Here is a 26,457-nt window from a genome sequence, read left to right as displayed (position 1 = left end):
CGAAAAGAAATGTCAAAATTCTGAATTAGTCTCAAAATCATGAAATTTTAGGTGTGTGAAATGTGATACATTTGGCAATAAAGGGTTAAAATACAAAAATATACATTGAGTTATTCAAAGGAAACAGTTTTTTTTTAACAAGGGGTTGTAATTACGGCACGTTTTTATTGAATTGGGCTGGTTTTACAGTGTGATCTGTCATTCCGATTTGGCAATCCTATCGGGCACAATTTCACAAAGCAAGTAAGTTTTTGAGACCTCCCCAGGGCGGTCTAATAAAAAACAATAAAAGCCGTTTTCTCGTCACGTGACCGCTTTCCGCGCGAAACGCTCCTCGTAGGAAATTACAAAGCAGATTACACTACTTTGACTATTGCACGTTGTTATATAACGTCAAAAAGACATTGTACGCGGCTACGTGTTCAGATTGGCGCGCGCATCCTCGTATCCCGGATGTTGCTCGCACCGGAAGAGAAGGGGCCGCTCTCCCAGCCATCTTGTGGCCGCTTCCAGCGAATTATTCGCATCGCGCCTCGTCGAATCGGCGGTGAATCCAGCTGAAGGGGCGCCATCATGCCCGGCCACCTGCAAGAAGGCTTCGGCTGCGTGGTTACTAACCGCTTCGACCAGTTACCGGACGACGAGTCGGACCCGTCCGAGATTCTGAAAGCTGCCGAAAACAAGAAAAAAGAGGGGGCCGCTGCTGGCTCCGCTAAGAGCGCTGCCCAAGCCGCCAAGCAACCCAAGAGGGAGTCGCAGAAGGACAGGAAGAACCCGCTCGTGGACAAAAAGGAGGAGTCGCAGCCTCCGGTTCCCCTAAAAAAAGAAGGTAAATCCTCTCACCCGCACGCGGTTCGTCTGTGTTTATTCTGGTGAGATGCTCTCCTGCCATTAACACGATAGCCGCTGCTGGACAGCGTCACTCGGCGGGAGGTCAACGCGGATCCTGCCCGCTTGTTAGAGGACACGCGGAGGTTGAGTCCTTCTCTCGTGGCCGTTGTTATCGGGTCATAACCAGCGACGAGTACATGCCGCTGAGCCCGCGTCATTGGACGCGCACTGTCGGAACGTGGGCTGGTCCGGATGATACTCGGTCGGTGCGATGTAAACGTTAAGGAGCTTGCAGAGTTTAAGAAAACATTGAAATGAATGTGGGAAACTTAACGGCAACAGTGTTTTAGTGTTTAGTTACGCTCGTGTGCTAGCTTAACACACTTAAGTAGTTAACTGCTGCTTCTACGAATTCAAATAGTCACGAGTTCTCAATCTTTTTAAGTCCAGGGACCCTTTAAAGTGTAATTTATTCTTTGACCACGCTCGTAAACTCATGTTACTCCGATCTCAAATTAATTCCCCATTGTGAAATGAATGGACACGCTATTCAAGTGCTCCAGCCGTTAAAAAACCTTTTATTATTTGTTTTTCCCCCTAATTTTAATTGATACAGTATGACATCACTCTTGGATAGTGGTCATAAATCTACTCATTTAAATTAACAAATTTAGGAATATAGAATTTGAACTACTTGGAAGTAAATATTATCCCATTTTTCGTATCATTTTCTTGTTTAAACATTATTTTCTCCAGCAATTTGCATACTTAAATACTTTTAGCATTTTATTACTTTTGGAGTTATACTAGGTCAGGGGTCATGAATTAAAAATCCTCTGGGTCCGAAATTAAAAAATTACAGCAATCTCGGGTCCGGAAATATTTTTAATGCTTCTTTTTATCCAAAAAATACAAACGTATCTTTATGTGGCCATGTTGATAGTTACAACATTCAAAAATTTAAATAAAATATAAAAAAAATAATTTATAGTAAGTAATAAATAATATTTAATAATAATTAATTAGTAATAAATAATTAAGCGATCATATTGAGCCCTTCATTCCGCTATTTTTTGAGAACGGATGGCAGAGTTCACAGGGAAACTGCGAAAAAGCTGCGTGCTTTGTCTCATAGTGCCTTTTCAAATTGCTGCTTTTTACAAGCGCTACCGTTGTTCGGCCATTCCTTACTACGTGGCGAAACGTCTACACAACACTCAGCGCGCTTGCGCAAGCATTCGAACACATGCGCACATCGGTCAGAAGCGGCGAGTACTCACTATTTTTGTTTTTATTTAGTTTTTTAGAGCCTTTTCATTGCCTCAAAAATACTTCTTGCATGTATTACCCTCTCATACTTTTAACCATTGTGTTTTTTTGTGTTAGCTTTGAAGCAGTTGACCACATTAGTCATGTAGCGTATTTAAACCATCCTTATTTGGTATAACTGCATTTAAGTATTTTCTTAAGGCATTTTTAGTACGTTCTGCCTGTATGCATCCAAACAAAACAAGTTTAGCACGCACGGTAGTACTTTGGGTGTCAAATTCGACTAATGTAGGACGTTTCGCCGATGTAGCAGATTTTGGCAGAACACCATCTCTGAACAGATGAGGCATAGCGGTCTTGTGCTGCCGCCAGGTAAAATGAACAAAAATGTGTTGGTCTGCTCCTCCTTAAACGCTCTGTTTTCTGCATCAATCTTGCGTAGTTTTGAGCACGCCATTTGCCGTACCTTTTCGCCTCTTCCTCCAACTTAATTCGGCTCAGTTTTTGGCTGTCACTCCACGGATTCTGGAAAGCGAGTGTGAGACATGCTGTTCTAAAAATAACTTTCAAATGCTTCACTCCCATTGGCTGGCTCACGCGCGTCACCGCTAAGGTTTTTGTTTGTTGCCCACCTCCGCTCTGCAAACCTGCAGAAAAAAATGATTTTTGTTGTTGCAACGTGTATTAGTCCGGACAGCTTGAGATCCGGTCGAGACGGCTTGGGGGTCCGGAACCGGACCGAGGTCCGCGGTTCCGTGACCTCTGTACTAGGTCTTGTCTAGGCATTTGCCGGTATGATATTCTGACAGTATGATAACCTTAAGCCAAAATATCACGGTTTCACAGTATTGCGGTATTGCAATTACAGCTCTAAAATGTGTGACTTTGAGATACTATCTGGGTTTTAAAAAATAGGGGAAAAAATTCCATTGACCAGGACTTTTATTTTTCAAAACATATTAGCAAATTGGAACAAAACTATAATGTTAAGTTAATGAAAAAATTCTAAATAAAATTAAAATAAATGCAGTCCTTTAAGTGAGCGTAAACCCACAGCCACAGCTCAACATTATTACCATCAGAAGAAAAATACAGTGGCACCTCGACATACAATCGCTTCGACACAATCTTTTCGACGTCTGACTTAAAATTCAACTCGCCATTTGTTTCTACATCCGACGACGATTTATGACAGCGCTGCAGTTTCTTTGTTTTGCCGCAAGACGGATGCACGGCGGATGTTCTTGTGAGAGTAATCAACACTGGTTCCAAGAAGGTTAGTGCAGGTGGAGAAAATAAAAACCAGTGAAATAAAGATCGAAATGATAGAAAAATATGAGCATGTTCTATGCATCCGTGAACTGGCTCGTAGAATGTCGATCTTGACGGTCCTTCTCCTATCTCCGTTTGCCAGTCTTAATAAGTTAAGGTAACAATTGTTATTGTGGTAAAATTGCCAAAGAAATTGCCAGCTTCGCCAGGTTTCTAATCATTTATTCCATCAACTTGTGCAACACAACACGCCTACTGTCCGCTACAGTTTACGCCAGCAACAAAAACTTAAAAAAGAAAGTAAAATAGAACCGCACTCTCTATCTCACTGTCACGTCAGCTACGCTACGCTACGATCAGGTACAGCAAAGAAGGTCTGCCACATTAGAACCCAATTTGTTACAATATTACAGGAATTATTAGTAGTATAAATACAGTGGTACCTCTACATACGAAGTTAATTCGTTCCAGGACCTTGTTTGTAAGTCGAAATGGTCGTATGTCGAGCAGGATTTTCCCATAGGAATACATTATAAGTCCATTAATTCGTTCCACAGCCCAACAACCTACAGTAAATCCTTAATAAATACTGCTGGTACTATTAAAAATGGCAATTAAACATAGAAAAACAAATAAATTATGAATAAAAATCGGAATGATATAATAATATTATTATTATTATTATTATTATTATTATTATTAATTAATAATCATTCCTGTAAATAATGTAACGAATCGGATTCTAATGTGGCGGACACTTTTTGCTGTACCTGAACGCACCGCGGGGCTGACGTCACAGTGAGATAGGTCAGTGCGGTAGAGATAATACTTTCGTTTTCTCAAGAGCACAGAAAACCGCGGAGGGAAATGGACGTTTTGTGTTGAATAAGTTCTTAAATAAATTATAAAAACGTGACAAAGCTGGCGATTTCCTTGGCGACGTTACCACAATAATATTGTCACCTTAACTTAGAAAGACTGGCGAACGGTGGTCGGAAGAGGACCGTGGAGCTGTATTGTTGAGCCAGCTCATGGATGCGCACCCCAGCGCTCATATTTTTATATAATTTGCATTTTCATTTCAAAGGTAAGCATCACTTTTTTTCCTTGTTTGACCAACTGTACCAACGTTTTGAAAATCTGTGTTGATTTCTCACACATGAAAATCCGCCATGCGTTCGTTTGCGGTGCTGTCATGTCGTCGTATTTGGAGCATGTCGTCGGATGTAGAAACAAATGGCGAGTCAAATTTTACGTCGGATGTCGAAAAGATCGGGTGTCGAAGCGATCGTATGTCGAGGTACCACTGTATTCAGATTTTTATTGGTATTTTTTTGTTTTGCTATGTGTAATTGCCATTTGTAAAAGTACATGCAGTCTTTATTAATAATTTAGTGTAGCTTTCCGGGCTGTGGAACCAATTAATGGAAATATAATGATTTTTTTAATGGGAAAATCCTGCTCGACATACAACCATCCCGACTTACAAACAAGGTCCTGGAACAAATTAACTTCGTATGTAGAGGTACCACGGTAATTTTGTTATTTTCTAAAAGCACGTGTGTATGACTCATATGATGTTTACATTATACACACACTCTCCTTCTCAAGGCAGACAGTTACCAGAGAGAAAAAACACATGTTTTACCACCGCTAGACACACTAAACACGCTGGAGTTAACTCTCTTAGGTGGTTGAAAACGTTGATGACAGTGTTTACTAGCATTTAATTTTGTATAAATGGGAAATCATATTGGAGGTATTGCCTCTTCGGCAGCCACCCTCCACATGCATGTTTTACATGTCGTTTGGTCATTAACTTTTCTGTAGCCGAAGTATTCCCATACCAGCGATTTCGTTTTCTTCGATGAGAAAAAGTTCAGGAGTTTAACACCTCCAGCTCTCGTGTAGCATAGCTGACTCACTGAGCTAAAAAAGCAGTGGGGAAGTTTGAGCCTTGCAGCTGCAAGCGAGGGATTTCTTCCTGCATTTTTGGGACATAAAAAGTGGCTAATACCGTAGGGATGGTATGACTGAAAATTTTTGCGGTTCTGAAACCTTGACATTTTCATACTACGGTATACTTTATAACCGGTAATCTGCACATTTCTAGTCTTTTCTATTGCTTTCAGCAACAATCCAATCAAATCGGATCCGCCTTATCATTGTTAAAATATGCTGTTTTATTGAAAAGAATAGTATTCTTTCAAATGTCCAAAATATTTCAGTAACCACAATGTCAAAAAATACAGTCAAGATTGCTTTGTAATATTTATTGCTTGTAGTTGACATTAGGAGTGGGAACCTCAGGGCACCTCACGATACGATAAGATTCTCAATACAAGGCTCACGATAACGATTATCTCACGATATCACGATTCAGCAATTATCGATATATTGGTCAGAAATTTGATACATGATATTCTACGATACAATGTTGAAATGAAAAAAAAAGATATTTCAAAATAGAAAACAATACTGTCTAAGTCACAGGTGTCAAACCGATTCCAGAAAGGGCCTAGTCCCTAGTGGGTGCTGGATTTTGTTCCAACCGATAACATGCAGAGAGTTTAACTAATGTGTACCTGCAGATATAAAGGAAACAATCCACAACCACTGTTATCTCTTGGAGGGATAATGGCATTCTTAATTTCTTTAGTTTTAAATCTTTAAAATATATATATATATATAACAGCGCTGTAGGTGTCGGCACTTGAGCTTGGAGTAGGGCAATGATAATATTGGTGGGTCTCTTTTCTTCGACCTTTGTTGCCAAAAGCATTGGTTTGAGCACTTCCACTATCTGCTTTAATGTTTGAGATGTCGGACTCAGTCAGTCATATTCTTCCTCACCTTAAAAACAAGTTACAACAATGAATTAAAAATGAATTGAATGTATAGAAATTAAAAATGCTATAATTACCTATTTTTAATAAGTAGGCGACATTAATTATCATGCACATCACCTTATATATCTTGGAAGGTATGCAAACCATTTTTATAGCTTATTTCAAAATGGCAGTAATAAGTTTGTGTAGTAAATTAGATGGAAAGTATTTTTCAAATAATAGCAAATAAATCAGTAAATTCTTGTAGGCTTTCTCGATAGTCATTTTCATCCAGTTTGGTTTATTTTTTTATCATTCAACACCAAATGTCATCAAAATAATACATGTAAATTAAAAAATCAATTACATTGCAAAACTTTCTTACATCAAGTGATGAAAGCGAAGCAGTGAAGAAATCCGGTGTCCACTTCGTCACCAGCTGCCAGTGAACCTTATTTTTGTCAGACAATTCTTGCATACAGCAAAGTCCTTGTTCACCTTACTTCCTTTCTTGTTGGTGTAAAATCTAAAGTGTGTCCCTGATGAACTCGCCTAAGTATCCTTGAGCAAGATACTGAACCCCACATTGCTCCTGGTGCTGCGTCACCAGTAGGTAGATGGCAATGTAGTGTAAAGTGCTTTGAGCACCTTGAAAGGTGGAAAAGCGCTATACAAGTATAACACCACCACCACGCGTGTGATTTGTAGCAATAATTTTCTCACTTTTTCCTCCACCGTTCTTACGAAGCTTTTTTATTTTTTTCAACCCACTTGGAGCTTCCTCTCTTCTTCTCTAGACGACTTGAGCACACTTTATCTTAACCGCCACTCTTGAGTGCCCCTAGTGGACTGCCAAGGAATTGCTCAAAAATTGAGCAGTTTAAAGCATCCATACTACATTGTATGGCCAATATGTCAAACAAAAGTATCGATACTTGGCGGGAGGATATCTATAACCGATCGGGTTGTGAAATATCGCGATTTATCGCTGTATCGAGATATTGTCACACTCTTAGTTGACGTGTAAATGATTGTGATAAATTTTTACCTAACATTGCCCTAAATCACGCAAAGGCCCTTGAATCGAATTGTGGTAGTCCATGCAATACCGGCAAATGTTGTTTTCCAAACAATATTGTGTTGTATCGTGATGTCATGAAATTGAAGATATATAGCCCTCTTTTGAATAGTGAGTACAAACCAAATCAGTAACTTAATTATTTGCAATTTATGAAAAGAAATCATCAGTGTCGTTGGTCAAAATGAAATATAAAAGATCGAATGCAGGAAAATATTTAGATAAAAGTCTGTTTAGCTTATTGACTAAATCAACATTTGTGTCCTCACGATATATTTTTTTTAACCTGAAGAGTTCAGCACTGACTGTGCACCTGTTTGTGTGATTGACAGGCATCCGGCGAGTGGGTCGAAGGCCGGAGCAGCAGCAGCAGCAGCAAGGCCATCAGGGCTCCCAGCATCAGGGGGCCCAAGGGGATGGACGACCCATAGACAAGAGGCCAGACCGCCGACCTCCTCGCGAGCGACGCTTTGAGAAGCCCGCCGAGGAAAAGCCTGAGGGAGGAGTCGGCGGCGGTGGCGACTTTTCTGCAGACAAGTCAGTAACTCTGACACTGTTTTGATGAATGAAAGAGCAATGTGGAGCTTCTCTTGATTGTTCCTTGCCTTCAGGCCTTCAGGAGAGCGGCCCCCGAGGGGGCGAGGAGGCGGCCGCGGTGGGCGCGGTGGACGAGGGCGAGGCATGGGCCGAGGAGAAGGCTTTGAATCCCGTGGCAAGCGAGACTTTGACAGACACAGCAGCACTGAAAAAACGTAAGTAGTGAAAATGAAATCAGGCAGAAGCCCAAGTTAAGATATTTTTCCCTGCAAAATCAGAGAAGCAGTTTCACAAATGAAACAAGTTAAAAATCAAAATCGCTTAGTATTTTGACAGTGTGAAAGAAAACCCCAGAATTGTTTTTGGTCTGACTTCCTGACTGTTTCCAATTCTACAATTGAAGTTTAACGTAAATACAAATGCTTGCTTACATATTCTAGTAAGGGTGGGAACCTCTGGCCACCTCCTGATACGATTTGTGATACAAGGCTCATTTTAACAATTATCTCACAATTTGGCGATTACAAAAACTAGCTATTTATATGGGAAAAATATACAATGTTTTTGCACTGTCGCGACGATCTGTAAAAAAAAAAAAAAAAAAAAAAAAAAACAGAACAGAATTGAACTGTCATTTCACAAGAGCAATAAATGCATTAAAAAATAAATGAAAACACCTGAGTTTAGCCTCAAACGGTATAAGAAATAAGAGGATCAAAGTACAACAGAAGAAAAATTAGCTAATTTGCATAGCAAAAGTTTGCTACCTTAATTGTTATAAAATGCTAACTTTTTGTTTTTACAATGCTCTTAAAAAATTGTTCGTACACATATTCCCACAAAAAAACTCCTAAATACACCTCTAAAATGAATTACAAATGCATAAATAATCATATTAGCTCAAACTAAAACTTATATGTTTGTCTTAACAGCGAGCAGCTGAATCCCAGGCGTGTTTTGCCACTAGAGGGCAGTGTATCCACCCAAATAAATAAAACTAAATGCATACACTTTCAAAACAAACCATGACAATACCACTCATTAAACAAATCCTCCAAGCAAAACAAATTGGAGTCTAAGCTTTTTTCTAATCGAATTACTCGAGTTAATCGATTAATTATTGCAGCACGAATTGATTGTTGATGGGAGCATATCGATAACCAATAGACCCCAATCACCAACGTCGCACAATCACGTGATCGGTGTATTGTGCCACCATATTGTCCGTCATTGTGTGTCGTATTGTCATTGGTAGTAGTTTCTAAATGTGGATTCACTTGCAAATTATGGAAGCCCCGGTGCTTTCAGACACTGTAAACATATTCGATGAGTTGCATAAAATCCGTTATTTGGAAAAGCTTCGGTCGATCCAGTCGCCAGATCCATATTTGATGCCCAAACCGATGTTTCCTCCCGTCCTGTCCCATCCCGTGCGTCAGAGCTCGTCCTGAGACCACAAAATTTCCAATCATACTCCAGTTTATGTCACGATGAGGAGTCGGGTACCCAAAATCGGCACTGGCCGAAATATAAACTGACATTTAGTCAGCTGAGCGTCACCGTTGTCACGATTGTAAAATGAAACTTGATCGACAACGGGCCGGTGTGTGCTGAAAAATAGCTGCCCCGCGTGAAATGTCCCCCCTGACAGGAGCGCTTATTTATAACGCTTTATTGACGTGAAAACATCAAATGTTTTCATGGATGCATTACAGTAATGGATTTACGTCTGTAAGATCAGTTTTAAATCATTAAATTACACAAAATATTAGTACTGTATTTTAGTAACAAATCGTGGACTGGGCCACATAACCATCTTTGAATAGAAATGTATTAGTCTACAGGTTTTCACGACCATATCCCAATGACAATCACACAGGTATGACATTTATTAGTTCAATCAGAGTAAAATAATACATATTCACGGTACAAGAAAGTCGTTTCCGTGTGGGCGCTCTCGTCAGGGGGGACATTTCACGCAGGGCGGCACAACACCTGTTGTTGCGCTCACCTTCTTGCTGCGCGACCGTGGCGAAGAGCTTCGTAGTCTCCGTCTGATGATGTCTCGTGTTGGCATCATATTGATGTTTTCGCCGCTGTCTGACGGCTGTCGACACAAACACATCATGGACCGAGATAAACGAACCATGCTGCTTTTGAGATTTGCCCTTTTAACAATGGGCACACAGCAACTTCTAAAATGACCGTTTATCTTCTCTGTTACTGCAACCAACCGCCACACATGCCTTCACCATTTTGATTAATCAATGTTAACGATTGTCAGGAAGGTTTTTGGGTTCGTTTACTAGGCGGTGATTCCTTAGACAAGCAGAAAAACACGCAGTAATAGGAGGAATGTACATAGCGGTAATATGTAAACACGACGAGCTGACGGACAATATGGCGGAACCAGTCAGAGGGGCGGAGTTGTGACGTCACGTGATTGGGGTCTATTGGGATACAAAGTAGCCCTATAGTCAGGGGTGCACATATTTTTTTTGCCCAGGTTTTCAGAGGAGGACCTGGAGATGTGACTTGGTCCTCATTGAGCTTGAGAGCCGACCCGCCTGATGCGATAAAATTATGACAAGCTTTAGTTAGAGCCAAATACCTTTTATTAATTATATTAACAATTAATGCCTGATTAACATCAACTGGCACAACAAAATTGCCATTACTTTGAAGTGAAATGTAAAGAAATAAACATAAAAGCAGTACTAATTCAAAATAAAGGGCATTATGCGGCACCCACATTAACTCCAAGCCTTTGTAAAAGTGGGATGTCCTCGTCCTCATAAGAGCTCATTGAACGTGCATGTTTAGCTTTGTGAAATGCGAGCAAAAACACGTTTGTCAGTGCATGGCGCTGCTCTTCATTAACTTTATTCCGCCACTTGTCCATAGGGCGAGTGGGGTGCTGCCTGACATCGATAGTTTGCTTAATTGCCACATGCTGTTTTTTTCGTGCATTTCAAAGTTTGGATGGCTGAAATTCTTGGACCCAACATAAAATGCGCTGCCGTTATCAGCGATTCTCACGGCAAATTTTGTACCACATATCTGTGCGAGCATCATTTGCTTCTAGCTATGGTACCTCCTGCAGCCACTTTTCAGCAAAAGTCCTTTTTTCGGTAGCTCCGGTGACATCTCTGTCGTCTGTCTGTCCTTTGACGGGGGTGGGGGGAACACGGAAATAATTACTCAGTGGGGCCTGCCTCCGACATTTTGAGAAGTGATTATCTCGTGTCCGCCGCAAATACAGTGGTCAGCCATCGGTACGCAAAAGCGTATGGAAACCGTTGAGGGCCAGCGCGTTCGTATACGTCCAGTACGCATGCGCGCATGCGGACCACTAATGTGCACCCCTGCCTATAGTGACGATGTAAAAGTAGACATAACATTGTTGTAAACCAAAGACCCCTGGTACACAGTATGAACATATTCTACTTGTGTAAAAGTGTTATCTGACCTTTGGAATGGTCTTGCCTCAGGAACCAGAAAAGCGAGGAAAAGCGTAGCAGCAGCAGCTCACACAATTGGGGAAATGTGAAGGAAGAAACCAGGTAAGCAAAAGCCACTACACACTTTCCTTCATTACATTACTGTGGGGTGCAAGACTGTAGTAACGTGTTTAAGGGTACCGTAGCTGTCACTTAATTAATGTACGTGCTTTAGTCATTAAACCTTTGAGCCTTTTATTTCTATCAAACTTTTATTTATTTCTTAAATGTTTTTATTATATTCATAGTGGACAGGGTTATCAAACTTGCGGCATTTTGTGATGGGTAATAAAAGTAATATATACAAATAACTTTCAATAAAACAAATGAATGAATTGAAGGATCCATTTTGGAAATAAATCAATTGCAGTGGTACCTCTTCATAAAAAGTTAATTCGTTCCAGGGCCCTGTTTGTAAGTCGAAATGGTCGTATGTCGAGCAGGATTTTCCCATACGAATACATTATAATGGAATTAATTTGTTCCACAGCCTAAAAACCTACACTAAATCCTTAATAAATACTGCTGTTACTATTACAAATGGCAATTACACATAGCAAAACACATTAAATATTAATAAAAATCATAATATTAATAATTCCTGTAATAATGTAACGAATCAGGTTCTAATGTGGCGGACGTTTTTTTTTTGTTTTTTTTTGTACCTGACTGACGTGACAAGAGAGAGGAGCAGTGCGGTTGAGTTTACTTTCGCTTTCAATGTTTTCCTGAGTACACAGTCAATTGCGGCGGACAGCAGGCGTTTTGTGTTGGATAAGTTCTGAAATAAATGATAAAAACCTGACAAAGCTGGCGATTTCAGAGACAATGTAACCACAATAATAATTTTTAACTTAACTTGTAAAGACTGGCGAACGGTGGTCGGAAGAGGACCGTGGAGATGTATTGTTGAGCCAGTTCACGGATGCGCACCCCACGCTCGTATTTCTCTATAATTTGCATCTTCATTTAGAAGGTAAGCGTCATCTTTTTCCTTGTTTCACCACCTGAACCAACCTTTTTGAAACCTGTGTTGATTTCTGTCACAAAAAAGTCAGCCATGCGTCTGTCTCCGGTGCTGTGATGTCGTCGTATTTCCAGCATTTTACAAATTTTACGTCGGATGTCGAAAAGATCGTGTGTCGAAGCGATCGTATGTCGAGGTACCACTGTATTTAAATGGTAATAAAAAAAGATAATTTAAAAAACACATTTAAAACCATGAGTAATAAAGATAATCTAAATAAGATTAATTGAAAAAAAATAATAAATCTTGAAAAAAATGAAAGAAACCAAAATATAATAAATTAGGGGAAAAACAAAGAAGAATGAAGACACAATTCCAATAAGCCTTGGTTCATACTGCTGGTCTTAATGCACGAATCTGATTTTTTCGTGTCTTTCCGACTCGAGTGAGGCATTAAGTTTACAGTCTGAACTGCACAAGTCGCATAGAAGTGGACCATTTCAAATCCAACCTGTGTCACTTTCATATGTGGTTTAAATCTGATCTGGGCCACATTTTTCCAGAATGTGGGAGCCGTCTGAACTGTCAAGTCTCCCAAATCGGAATTCATTTAGCAATTACGGCAGTGAAGAGCAAGAGCAGCAGGCAGGGCATCAACAACAGCTCTGCATTAGCGTTAGCGCTTGGTTCGAACTTGGCTTTTACGCAAGGGGTGGGCTTGACCACAGTCATAAAGAAAAAAGTAAAATGGAGAAAAGGATCAGCCTGATAATGCTCGGTTTTCTTTTTGCGTGCCAGATTAGCAATATTTCAGTATTTCTTACATGGCCAAGACGGAGCAGACACAGATTTCCGAATAGCAAACTCAACAATCAATTTGAATCCTTTCCATATCCCATTCTTATCGCGGTTGTTTTTCACTCCTATAGCTGCTCCATATCGAAAAGGAAATACCAGGATGCTCGCGGAGTGCGCCGCAGGGCGCGGGAGGGGAAGATTGAAAAGAGAGCCGCTGCGTTCACGTGCGCAGGCATGCACAGCGCCTTCTCTATTTTTTATCCAAATTATTTATTTTACTTAACATTCATACATCATTTTAGTATAAATATATGAATACATATTTATTTTTTTAAAAAGTTAGCGAGAGAGAAGTCTGCCTTACCAAACTGGAAGTAATCACACATAAGTCGCTCCAGAGTATAAGACGCACCCTCTGCCAAACTATGAAAAGGAACTGCGACTTATAGTCCAAAAATTACGGTAGTTTTCACTATTAGTTGACGAGACGGGTCCTACAAACATTGTGCTACGGCATCCCGTAGGGGGCCGGGCCAGGCAGAGCGTCGACTCGTGGCAGCTTTCACTGCGATAAACTCAAATCCATGCTACATTCTAACGCCGAATTTAGGTGGAAACAGGACGAAAGTATTAGTGCATACAAGCAGGCAGGGGGGTCTCGAGTGGTTTGGTCAAGGATTCAAGGTAATTATGATATACAGTAAAATAGCACCATGCATGCACTTTGAAACGTGAAAAAAATGAATGAATGGAAAAACTTGAAATATTTCCGTAAAATGAAGGATAACTGCGCAGTTTTTTGCTTTTAACCAAGAATCTAGACTATTTTATGTTCTTATCTATAGAAATTCTGGGATCTACGCATTTATTTGCAAGAATTTTCAACTTGGAAAGCTCTTTATTTTGTGATGGCCGCCATGGTGGATTTTATATCCTTACACAATAGTGTAACTTCACATTCAAATAATCAGGTAATTTTCAGCCAACTGCCCGTTTTTTGGCAAAAAAAAAATAGTAACTTAGAAATTTCTTCATCCATACAAAAAAATTGGGCTTTTACGTGTTTTATTTAATGTAACATTTCAATCTATAAAGGATGAGGGCCGGATAACCGGCAAGATGAGCTGAGACTATAGTGACATCGGAATTCAACCTAAATAAGTTTCAACCTAAATAACTTTTGTGGCGTAAAATTCAGAGAATTCTGCATGCTTTCCTCAAGTATTAAGTTTCTGATGTGAAAATTGATTTTTTTTTTTTTTTTCTTGAAAACCCGTAGTTAGCTGGGATATGCTCCAGCACCTCCGCGACCCTCGTGAGGAAAAGTGGCATGGAAAATGATTGAATGAAAACCTATGTCAAAATTGCACTAAATAAATTAAGCCGCTATTTCGGGAAAAAAACATATATATGTTATGTATGTTAAATATTGCTATTGATCCTGAAAATATAGGCGAATGTCTCTGCATTTGTTGATTTTTGTGCATCTGCACGGCTTATCTGGTCAAACTTGCGACATCGCATCACACATGACGCGTGTTGACCGTCGCGAGGCTGTCTGTCGCGCTTCAACGCGTCATTACATTGACTTTGTAATGGAACCCATTGCGCGACGAGGAAAAAAACGGTGTGAACGCAGCTTTGTTTTTCTAGTGTAACTGAACCAACTCCTGCTGCTGAGACGACTCCAGAGGGAGAAGAACAGGCACCTGCTGGCTCTGAGAACAAGTGAGTGTTTACTTGCTGATAGAGACGTCCTCTTGCTGCCTGATATCGATGGCATTTCTATGTGGGAGTTCTCCTAAATCAGCTTGACTAGCTTTGACACCTCTGTTGTGTCCACACTTGCCACCTGCCTTTTTCAGCTGTTATTTCTCGCTCTCAAATTGTATTTCTGGATTTGCATGTTAAGATCTAAGAGGAAAGTTGGGTTTGATAACTAACCGCCGCTCCGCAGTAGGGCTGGGCGATATGGCATTAAGTAATTACCATGGTAAAAGAGCAGATTTACCTCAATAACGATAAATTAGGATAAATTCTCCCAAGCAGGCTGTTATATAATATGAAAATCTGAATCAATGCATGAAATACAAACTAACAGTTTCTCGTTGATTTATTTACCAGCTTTTAAATTAACATATTTAACAATTGTACATGCAGTGTAAACATTCAGTATATAAAAATATCTTGTAAACAATAAGCATTCAAGTATGAACATTTATAACAGTTTCTATCACTTGAACGTTACAAATATCAATATGGCCACCGTGCAAAAATGTCATTTTAACACAAATTACTTACAGCAAGACGGGCTTGAACAATACATTTCAAAAAGAGGACGAGTATCAGACGACTTATTATTAATGGCTGCTACGCAATACAAGTGTTAACTTCAAGGTTTTAGGGTTTTTTTCCATAGCATTTTCTGAAATGCACGTGCACACATATGCACCCTCCCACCCACACAGACATATTAAGCTATAATGCTCTAATGCCAATGAAATATTTAAGATTTTATGGTGGCAGTAATGACACAGAATAAAGAGAGCACATACAGAAAAATTGTTATGGTCATTAACCCGTCTTATTATAGGCTACAATGTGGAATTATAGTTTATGCTGAATACTGTACCATCATAACAGCTATCAGAGAAATCACACACACATACACACTTATTGCTAAATGCAGTCCGTGCCCAATCCACTAATTAAGTTCAGCCGCTTCGACAAGGTTTGAGCCGTTGTCACAGATGGTGATTGCGACTGTCGTTTTCGAATCCAAATATTTTTCCAGACATCCTACGTAGAGTTCTGTCTTGGCACCAAAACCACACAATGAGCGTCGACTAATGCTATACTTGAAATGCCTGTGGCCTGGCTTCCAGTAGCTGTTTCACTATTAACCGTCTCCATCTCGTTCACTTGTAGCGTTAGCCGCTAGCATTAGCGTACCGGGCTTCTGTTAATTTGATTTCTGATAGCCAGTGGACGTCACATGTCAGCACACTGGCTCCTTTCTTAGAGGGGAATGAGCATAGCCGAACAACACATGGTCAAAGCGAGCTAAAAAGACTATTATTCGTTTCATTAAAGAAACGAATTTACCCACATGGTCAAAATTACGTCGGTCATCATGAACCATCTGTGTCCTGGTAAATTTTTGGTAAACCGCCCGGCTGTACTCCGCAGGGAGAACGAAGTGGAAGAAGTCAAACCCGAAGGTCCACGAGAGATGACACTAGATGAGTGGAAGGCCATGCAAGACAAAGAGCGCACCAAGGTGGAATTCAACATCCGCAAGCCCAACGAGGGAGCGGACAGTCAGTGGAAAAAAGGATACGTTCTGCACAAGTCCAAGAGTGAAGATGTGAGTGTCTTGAAGCTTTTTCAAATATGATACAATATGACAAAGATATTGCAATGTGCATAGCAATAAATTGGCTTGTCAACCTTTTTTTATTTGTTTACAGATGAATGAAAAACTGAAAACAATACTATGTATTGCATGCTATTGCCAACAATTTTGCATAACGTTTAGCTTAGGCTGCATCTAACGATTATTTTTTAATTGGTTAATCGGACTATTAATTAATCGATTAATCAGATAAATATCCCTGTTTTTTTTTCAATTGAGTTCACAATTGAACTTAAAGTTGCTTTAGGCATATTGCAAGTAACAATGAAGACAAAATGGATGACTATTTCCCTCCAAAATAATATTTTATTACAGCTTCCTGACTTAACTATACTATTGTCTACAACTATACCGTTTTAAGTACATAAAACTTGTTAAAGTTTTTCATTAAGGTTCTGAGTATAAAACATGAAAATAATTTCTCAGTACACAAAAAAGACGTAATAATAAGCTTTTTTTTTTTTTTTTTTATAAAGTGCTGCTGATTGACATTTTATCTTGTGGGCAAAGCGCTGATAGAAATTGTATCAGTGACTCATTTATTTTCTTTAAACAAACTAAACAACAAAATCGAATAAGGAGGAGGCAGGCATTAATGAATCAGTTTCCTTTATCAACCAGTTGTTCAAGAACTACAATCCAAATCCAATTTCAAAGCACAATTTACAGTTTGAATGGGAGTTTGTGACTTGGACACTAAGAAACTGATTAGCATAATCGCTAACTAGCTAAGTAGTAAAATCTCATCCACAAACAATACAATTGGGTTCACCTCTGATAGAGGCACACTAGAGCTAACAACAAAACAGACAATCTAACTCAAGACTTCATAAAGTTATTGATTCAACAACCCAACCTGAATGTAGCAGAATAGCAGTGAACTCTCTCTTGCTTTTATCACTGGCGAGCTGCCTTACATTACACACAAACAAAAAGCCCAAACCAGGCTGCTAATAGCTGCCGGCAAAAATCTATTATCAAATTAATTAGCAACTAATTTATAAGAGTATATTGCACAACATCCGCACATTATTTCTTGGTACTCCCCAATCCCGGTGACGTGCTTTTAGTGCTGTATCGGTACATATACCAATCGGTGCAACTGTAATTTGTACTAGTTGTTCTTTGCCCTTTTAACTCGTTGGCTGCTATTGACAATTCAGTTTTTACATTGACCACACAGTAATTTTGGCATTACCCCACCTATATCATTGAAACTAAGGGAACGGCTCAACTATCTTCCTACTGTTGTAACTGCTTTTAAGTTATTTTTAAAATTATTTGGCTGGATTGGCAGTGATAGACATCCCATCTTTTCGTTCAGATGCGCTAAATTCACCCCAGAAGGATAAAAAGAGCCACAGCTTTGACTTTTACTATGATCAATGGAGTTCAATTATCCATGGATGTGAATTGTGAAACTGCATTAATATTTCCTGTCTTTTCAGAGGCCTGTCGGAGCTTTGATTGACACCACAGAAACTGAAGTAGACGCACAAACTCTGTACCAAAAGGTGATTTGTAAAAATGCTCATATTCATACATAGTGACTGTTGCTATGTTGTGAAATTAAAATTGTGTATAAACATTGATTTACTCTGAATGTGATCTTGAAATATTTTGCGCAAAGGGCACTCCGGACGAATCTTCCGACCACCACTTTCGCAAACCGGCCAATGATATCACATCTCAGCTAGAGATTAACTTCGGAGACCTAGGCCGCCCCGGTCGCGGACGCGGGGGCCCTCGCGGGGGCAGGGGAGGCCGCGGCGGGGGAGGCGGCAGACCGGCGCGTGGTGGAGGACGCTCTGAAAAGGTAAAGTTCACAAAGGTGAAAATGTGCTCACAACAGCATGATGATACTTAGCGAGTAGAAGCAACCATGTGGAAAAGCTGCTGTGGAACTGACCTTCCAATTCAAATGAATTAGACGTCTGTTCAATTACCTCTAAGGCTGCAGCTATCGATTATTTAGGTAATCAATCAATCTATTAATTAGTTAATTTGAATAATCGAGTAATCTGATCACGATCATTTAATGCGTTGCAGAGCAGAACAACTTTTACAATATGTAATATTTATTTTGGCTTGCTAAGATTACACTTTCAAAAGAGCATTAAATGTGAACACTCAATACAATTTCTGAGTGTTTGTTCAAACTGCAGAATTGCACTTTCATTTCACAAGAGCAATAAACGCATTTAGAAATAAAATACCTGAACTTAGCATCAAACGATATTAATAAATGAGGACCTATGTACAACAACAGAACAATTTGCTAACTTGCAAAGCAAAAATCCACTAGCTTTCATGCTATAAAATGCTAACTTTTTTTACAATGCTCTGAACAAATCGTTCAAAAACATATTCCCACAAAAAACTGATGGATATAAAACTGATGGATATACTTCTAAACTAAACAACGAATGCGTAAACAAACATATTAGCTCAAACTAAAACGTAGCTTATGTTAGTCTTAACACGGAGCAGCTGGATTCAGCCATTTAAGATGAGTTATCTCATATTCACTCTTGCCACTAGGGGGCAGTGTATCCACCCAAATAAATAAAACTTAATTCAACACTTTCAAAACAAACTATACAAGGTCACTCTAATTAAACAAATCCTCGAAGCAGAAAAAATTGACTCGAAGCTTTTTTGTAATTGAATTTCTCGAGTATACGATTAATTGTTCCAGCACTAATTAACTCATTGGCTGCCATTGACGGCGCTGGGCGTCCAAGCCGTTTTGACTGTGTCTACTGCCGTCAATGGCGCTGAAGTGAAAGCATTCACAGCAAGTCCTCCCAGTTTAAATGAATGGGACGTCTGTCGTTGTCAATGTGTGTTAATAAGTTAAGTCTTATAACATTTCGAAGGGAATTTTTGTTTTTCTCATTATTGGTAAACCAGAGTGTACAGTGGTATGAAAAAATATCTGAAAAAGTATCTGGACCTTTTGGAATTTCTCACATTTCTGCATAAAATCACCATCAAATGTGATCTGATCTTTGTCAAAATCACACAGATGTGGAAAACAGTGTCTGCTTTAACTAAAACCACCCAAAAGGTTTTCAACAATGACAGAAGGGGTAAACATAAGTAATGAACCTTCTGCCTAAGGAGACTTAAAGAGCAATTGAAACCAATTTTTACCAAACAATTTAAGTCAGGTGTGTGCCCAATCACTGATGAGTGGTTTAAAGCTGCTCTGCCCACTATAAAACACACACCTGGTAAGAATTGTCTTGATGAGAAGCATTGTCTGATGTGCATCATGGCTCGGTCAAAAGAGCTGTCTGAAGACCTGCAATCAAGGATTGTTGATTTGTATAAAGCTGGGAAAGGATAGAAAACCATCTCTAAAAGTCTGGATGTTCATCAATCGACAGTCAGAGAAGTTGCCTACAAATGGAGAGAGATTGGCAAGGTTGCTTCTCTCCCAAGGAGTGGCCACCCAACAAAGATGACACTAAGAGTTCAGCACAGAATACTCAGAGAGGTAAAACAGAACCCTAGAGCAGGAGTCTCCAACATTTTTTGCACCACGAACCAGTGTGATTTGGGTCTTTTTTTTTTTTTCACAGACGGGTATTCTGTCAAATTTTGCACCCTTATCAAATTTTGCTCCCAAAGCTTTTGCGGCGGTGAAAAAAGCTCTTTAATATTCAGTTGGAATCTCACTGTTATCCAACGGTGCTAAAAAACTATTTACATCATAAACATACATGTGCAACACGAAAATGGCGTAAATTAATGCTTAACGACACAGCAAAGTCGTTAAGTGAGAGAGCTGCGTGCAGTTGTTGTGTGCAACTAACATGGCAAACATAAGTTAATATTCCTTTCTTTAAAGAAAGTTTGTAGTGTGTACATTGGAATCGCTGCATTCACGGTCATTTTAAACGTTACGTGCATGCAAATTTGTCAGAACACCGGCAATGTGCGGCAGAAAAATACAGCAAATATAAAATAACATTTGTTTTTGGCCCCGTTGTGTTAAGTGCAGGGAAAATACAACTCACCCGCTGAATCAGTGCGAAGCCCGAGCTTGTTTCGTTGAGACGAGATGGTCCCTAGATGGGAGAGTGAGTGAAGCCCGCTTCACAAAGATACGATGTTGGAAATTGTAGCACAGTTTTCAGTGCTCTCCTTGCGATATCATGAAATTCCGAAATGACTTTAATCCAGAACCTCAGTAGAGTTGTTGTCTCAAATGTACGTTAAAGGTCGCAGTGATTTGCGATCTCTACAAGCTGATAAGCAGAATTAAAGACGCCATGACTTTTAACAACAAAATATCGCGCACTGACCTTGTTTCGATCCAAAAACTCCATGTAGCTTGTATCACTGAGTGTTAAGGCGCAGCTGTGAATGGACACAGCTGGATTTTGGGGGGATTTTATGGGTGAAACATGGTAATATAACAATGGTCACGACGCAGAAATCGCAGACATCAAGGAGTGGTTGAGATTTTCAAATATTTACCCTTTTAAACTTTTTTTTTTTTTCCCTAAAATTTTCTTTGTTTGGATCGATTATTTATCATCTAACATATCTGTGCACACAACAACTATATGTCAAACTATAGCCAAGAATGGTGTTCATAGGAGGACTCCACGGAAGAAGCCACTGCTGTCTAAAAAAAAAAAACATTGTCGCTCGTTTAATGTTCGCAAAAAGGCTCTTGGACACGCCACAGAACTTTTGGCAAGATATTTTGTGGACTGATGAAACCAAAATTGAATTGTTTGGGAGTAACACACAACGTCATGTTGGAAAAAATGGAACAGCTTACCAAACTCAACACCTCATCCCCACTGTGATGTATGGTGGAGGGAGCATCATGATTTGGGGGTGTTTTGCTTCCTCAGGGCCTGGACAACTTGAAATCATTAATGGAAGAATGAATTCAAAAGTTTACCAGGATGTTTTTCAGGAATACCTGAGGCCATCTGTCAAACAGTGGAAGCTAAAAAAGAGGATGGATGCTGCAACAAGGCAATGATCCAAAACACAGAAGTAATCAACTTCAGAGTGGTTTCAGAAGAACAAAATACGCGTTCTGAAGTGGCCAAGTCAAAGTCAAGACTTGAACCCCATTGAGATGCTGTGGCATGACCTAAAGACATCGATTCATTTCAGACATCCCAGGAATCTGACTGAACTACAGCAGTTTTCTAGAGAATAATGGGCCATGATTAGTCCTGATCGATGTGCCAGACTACTGCAGCTACAGGAAGCGTCTGGTTGAAGTTATTGCTGCCAAAGTGGGGGTTGGCACATATTAAATGTGATGGTTCACTTTAGGCATGTGCCGGTTACCGGTTTCACGGTTTACCATGGTGTGAAAACGTCGCGGTTTCAAAACCACTAAAATTTTCCGTCAGACCGTAGGACGGTATTCGCTATTTTTCTTGTGTCAAAAATGCAGCCAGAAGCGGCTTGGCGCAGCAGCGCTCACCCCCTCCCGTTTGTTGCTGTGTGTGAGAGTGATGCTATCGGCTACACAGCCAGCTAACCCAAAAACAATTACTCCAAACATGAGGCATACTGTTCTTCAATTTATTGAGCTCTCAAATCGTGGTAAGTTTAATATACAAAATGAATACATTTAAAATGTTGTACAATTAGATTTTTCCATGTGAGTAGCTTCCACAGATTAGCAACATGGAAAAAGTTCGCCAAAAACAAAACACACATTTTCCTTTCAAATTCAATATACAAACTAAGTAAAAGCTTACAAAGATGAATGTTAGCCTAGGCTCAGCTGGGAGAGCAACTTCGTTGAGTGTTACAGCCGCAGAGTGAGAAAACAAGCTTGATTCGCTTGAATGAAGGGGAAAAAGTGATAGCATCAAAGATCGCTAATTGCGAACGATGATCTTGCCCTAAGCACAAATCCACGTTCGCTGGATCAAGGTGAGGTCTCACTCCCAATGTGTGTTTTTTTTTTTTTTAGATGAAACCTTTCCACAACAATATTGACATTTTAACTAACTTATACATTTTTACCTAACTTATGAATTCCTTATGTTCTTTTTAACACAAAGGCATGACATCATGTAGACTAGAGTTGACACAGTGGCTGAAAATGGCGAAACTTCACTTAAGCTTTTCCACCCTCAAAAAAAAGTCATGCAGTATAAATTTTTTAAAATTTTATTCAGAAGTGTTTTTACTTTATAGAAATTATTTTGTTCTTGCTGTAATCTTGTGCAACTTGAGCTGTGGCTGTGAGTATAGTCTATAAGTTGTATTTATTTTATTTCAAATATTTTTTTATTGATAATTTATTTATTTTAACAATATATTCATGTTCCAATTTGCAACTATGGTCTGAAAAAAAAATCCTGTTCAATGGGGGAAAAAAAATTTTTTTTTTAACCTATACATCTCAAAATTTTGGGGAGCTATAATTGCAATACCGTGAAACCGCGGTATTTTTGCTCACGGTTATCGTACCGTCAAAATCTCATACCGGCACATGCCTAGTTCACTTACTTACTTATCTTACTAATGTTTGATTTTGACAAAGATCGGATCACATTTGATGGTGATTTTATGCAGAAATGTGAGAAATTCCAAAAGGTTCAGATACTTTTTCATACCACTGTATTTATTTATATTAATTCTATTAATTTAGTTTTTATTTAAAAATTTAATTGTAAAATTATTTACCGGTTTTCATGAAAACATTCTATGCAAATGATATAAAAATATGATGATGATGTATTATTATTATTATGATGATGATGGATAATTTTAAAATAAAATTTATTTTTTTGTCATGCAGGCCACTTCATACCAAAAATTAGCATTGTGGCCGACTTAACATATAATGCGATATCCACGTATGTGGATGACAGGCCTCAATGAGTTGTATTTTTTTTTTAATTAATATTATTATTATTATTCCAACAACATCTCGTTTTTCCACCAGGCAAGCGGCGTGTCTGTTCCCAACGTGGATGACCCCGAGGCCTTCCCCGCCCTGGCTTGAAGGCTACCCTTTCACCAACAACCCATTCATCAGCCCCCCCTCAAATTTACAAGGCCTGCATGTTTACCACCTTCTCATATTTAAGAAATTTCAAGAACAAAAAAAAAATTGCGACAAAAAAGACAGCCACTTGCACCACCAGAGGACTTAAATTTGAGCTCTTTTAAATATGATGAAGACAAAAAAAGTGGGAAAAGGACCTCTTGTTACAGTGACATTTTGTATTTTGAAACATGAAAACAAGGATGTTTTCATTCCTTTTTCTCCCCTAAAGATTATGCATAATTCACGGAGTTTGAAGTTTGTTTGTGCTGCTTGAAATTATGCCTTTTTGCGATTTTGAGGTTTCATGTGTGAGTATCTTGGCAACCAGTATCATGGGGTCCTAGAAGACTTTGACCTGGAGTGCTTTTCTTCCCTCCCAGTGTAACAACACACAACACGACACTACATATGAAACGTGTGTAGGATATCTGAAGTATGACTTCAGTTGCATTTGAAAAGTGTCATTATCCTGACGACCCATCTCCTTTTGAGAGGCACAAAATGAGGACGGGCAACTAGGAAACCAGGATATCCTAAAAAGAAAAAAACTTGGTATTTTTCTGCTCGTTGTGCAGTGAAAGTAAATGCCTCTTTTCCTTTTTTTTTTTTTTTTTTTTTTTTTTTTTTTGAAATTATTATTATTATTATTGTTACATTTTTTGGGGATAGTTTGCCTTTTTTGGGGTGGACCGGTGATTAGTCATGCTTTGTATCCTCTGATCCAGATGTGCCGCCTATTTGCGGGGTGTGTATCTTTAGGCTGGTCCTCTTAGCTCATACGGACTGTACTACTTGTAAATTCAGGACCACTAAGCAAATGCGTTTATTTTTATTTCAAATGTTAAGAATGTGTGACTGTATGTGTGATTTCTAGATACCTTGAAAGTATTTGTCTGCTACGCGTGGTCAAAACCGTCAGCAGTTCTCGCCTAAAGTAGTTAAAACTGTTAAGATGGCAACTTGGGAAAGTGTGTAATGTCCACCACATCTCAAAAATCCCACCCATTTCTAAAGACCATATTTTGTTGTGTATTTTATTATTATTTTATGAGTGCAGCAGCACTACTGCATGTCTGCTGTCGTTGTAGAACAATCTTGATCTACAGAATGTAAACTTGTTGAGCCACCTGTGTTAGCATTGTCAGCAAGTGTCTTATTTTAAATGAAGTGGGTCAATGGGAGAAGCTGAAGTGTAGCAAAGTTAAGAGTACTCTGTTGTACTTTTAAATGCAGTGCTCTGTTCCGACTTGCTGGGAAACACTGGTACAGGTGGCTGCTGAAGCTTTTTATTTTATTTTATTTTTTTTCTTCCCCCTTCCTCGTATGACTGTTTGAGCCACATGGCGGTTAAACTTTGTGCAAACATCCCTGTTCTAATAAATTGCTTTAGACTTGTAAAATACTCAAAATGAAAAATGGACTCTTATTAAGTCACATTTATCTATCTATAAAGCCCTCAATAGCGGCAAGGTCTCCAAGAGCTTCAGAGTTTGCAAAGAAACAGAAAATAGTCAGATGCAATTTTTTTGGGCAATTGTGTTAATTTTTTGGAGTGAAATGCGACACTAATTATGGATTAAACATGAAACATAAAACACTAGGTAACTTTTCCGTTTTGGTCGATTTTAGTGACGCAGGTGGATAAGAGCGGTAGTGTTTTGCAATGGCACAGGTTTGGGCTGAACATTGGTAGGGACGCTATAACAATATAACGCGTGTACAGTTTTTTTCTAGGGAAGGGACATTAATAGGACCAATGAGATTGGGTGAAAACTTAAAGAATAAATGTCTGGATTTGTTAGCAAATTTAAATTACATTTTTTGAACATAAATAACACAATAAATATAAACTTGTTAATAAGCTCTTAACTATCCAGGAATGTAGAAAAATAAACGTTTGTCATAACGGCATTCAACATTATCTGCCTAAATAAAGAACTTACATATAACTGGTAAAACTTCTTGGTCAGGGCCCAGGGGATAACAAAAATAAATGAATATGGAGCCTTCCTTCAGGTAAAACACTACTGCTTTTGTCCACCAGCACAGCCAAACTCAACAAAAATTGGGCTGCTTTAAAGCAGTAATGTGAAGTAAGGTTGGCCAACCATGTTTTTGAATAATATCAATGGCTAAACAATTTTAAGCATATTTTCATTACTTTTTTTAACGCAACCCTTCCAGACTCTTTGTTTAACCCACAGCAACGCCCTTGACAACGAAAATACTTTTCTTCGGAAATCTTCGGAAATTACGTCACACCGGGAAGTGCGAGGGAAGTCCACCATAGAACAGTATTGTTTGTTGCATTGCTTCTCGGTAAGATGCCACGGCGGTGTGTGGTAATGTTTTGTTCTCACTCAAACGAAAAGTTGTATGAGTGGCCAAAGGATAGCAGGGCACGTAAATGGACATTTTTCGTTCGCACGAGGCGAATGAATTTCACGCCATCATCGAGTAGTGTTCTCTGCTGCAAACACTTCGAAGATAGTCTAGGCACATTGTTTGCATCTTGATTAGCGTCTGGCTAATACATATTAGGTCCAACATAAAATTCCAAGCTCCTCTTCTTCCTCCAACTCTTCAAAAACTTGGATCTCCTCCCTTGCGCTCGATCTATTGCTTATATCGCTGTTTGAATCATGGTTTGAAGGGCTTTGTATGGCGGCCGTATGTATGGAGCTGCCATCGCTATTCCCGGTGTGACGTATCACTTCCGGGTTCGTCCCCTTTCAGGCTCGAACTTCGGAAACGCGATTATTTTGTCAAATATACAACATATAAATTATTTTTTCATGCTTTATGGTTTGGACAATGTTTAATTACTTCAATTGTGACCCTATTTTGCATGTTATGAAATTACTTCACATTACTGCGTTAAGACCACATAAATAAAATAAAAATGAAAATTGGG

General features: G+C 39.2%; 1 protein-coding gene across 1 annotated transcript; it reads left to right on the top strand.

Moving 5' to 3' along the window:
• Positions 1 to 448: 448 nt before the first annotated feature.
• LOC130930299 (plasminogen activator inhibitor 1 RNA-binding protein-like) lies at positions 449 to 24,952 on the top strand. Its single transcript, XM_057858161.1, has 9 exons — positions 449 to 829; positions 7,611 to 7,815; positions 7,890 to 8,030; positions 11,307 to 11,378; positions 14,734 to 14,808; positions 16,270 to 16,447; positions 17,944 to 18,009; positions 18,126 to 18,311; positions 23,439 to 24,952. Exons 1-9 carry the CDS (start codon positions 574 to 576, stop codon positions 23,496 to 23,498), a joined length of 1,239 nt encoding a protein of 412 aa, XP_057714144.1. The 5' UTR covers positions 449 to 573; the 3' UTR covers positions 23,499 to 24,952.
• The last annotated feature ends 1,505 nt before the right edge of the window (positions 24,953 to 26,457 follow it).

The sequence above is a fragment of the Corythoichthys intestinalis genome, chromosome 14 (genome assembly GCF_030265065.1).
Source record: "Corythoichthys intestinalis isolate RoL2023-P3 chromosome 14, ASM3026506v1, whole genome shotgun sequence".
In the NCBI taxonomy this organism is placed as follows: domain Eukaryota; kingdom Metazoa; phylum Chordata; class Actinopteri; order Syngnathiformes; family Syngnathidae; genus Corythoichthys; species Corythoichthys intestinalis.
Note: the sequence above shows the minus strand (reverse complement) of the source record. Positions and strands in the feature narration are given on the sequence as shown.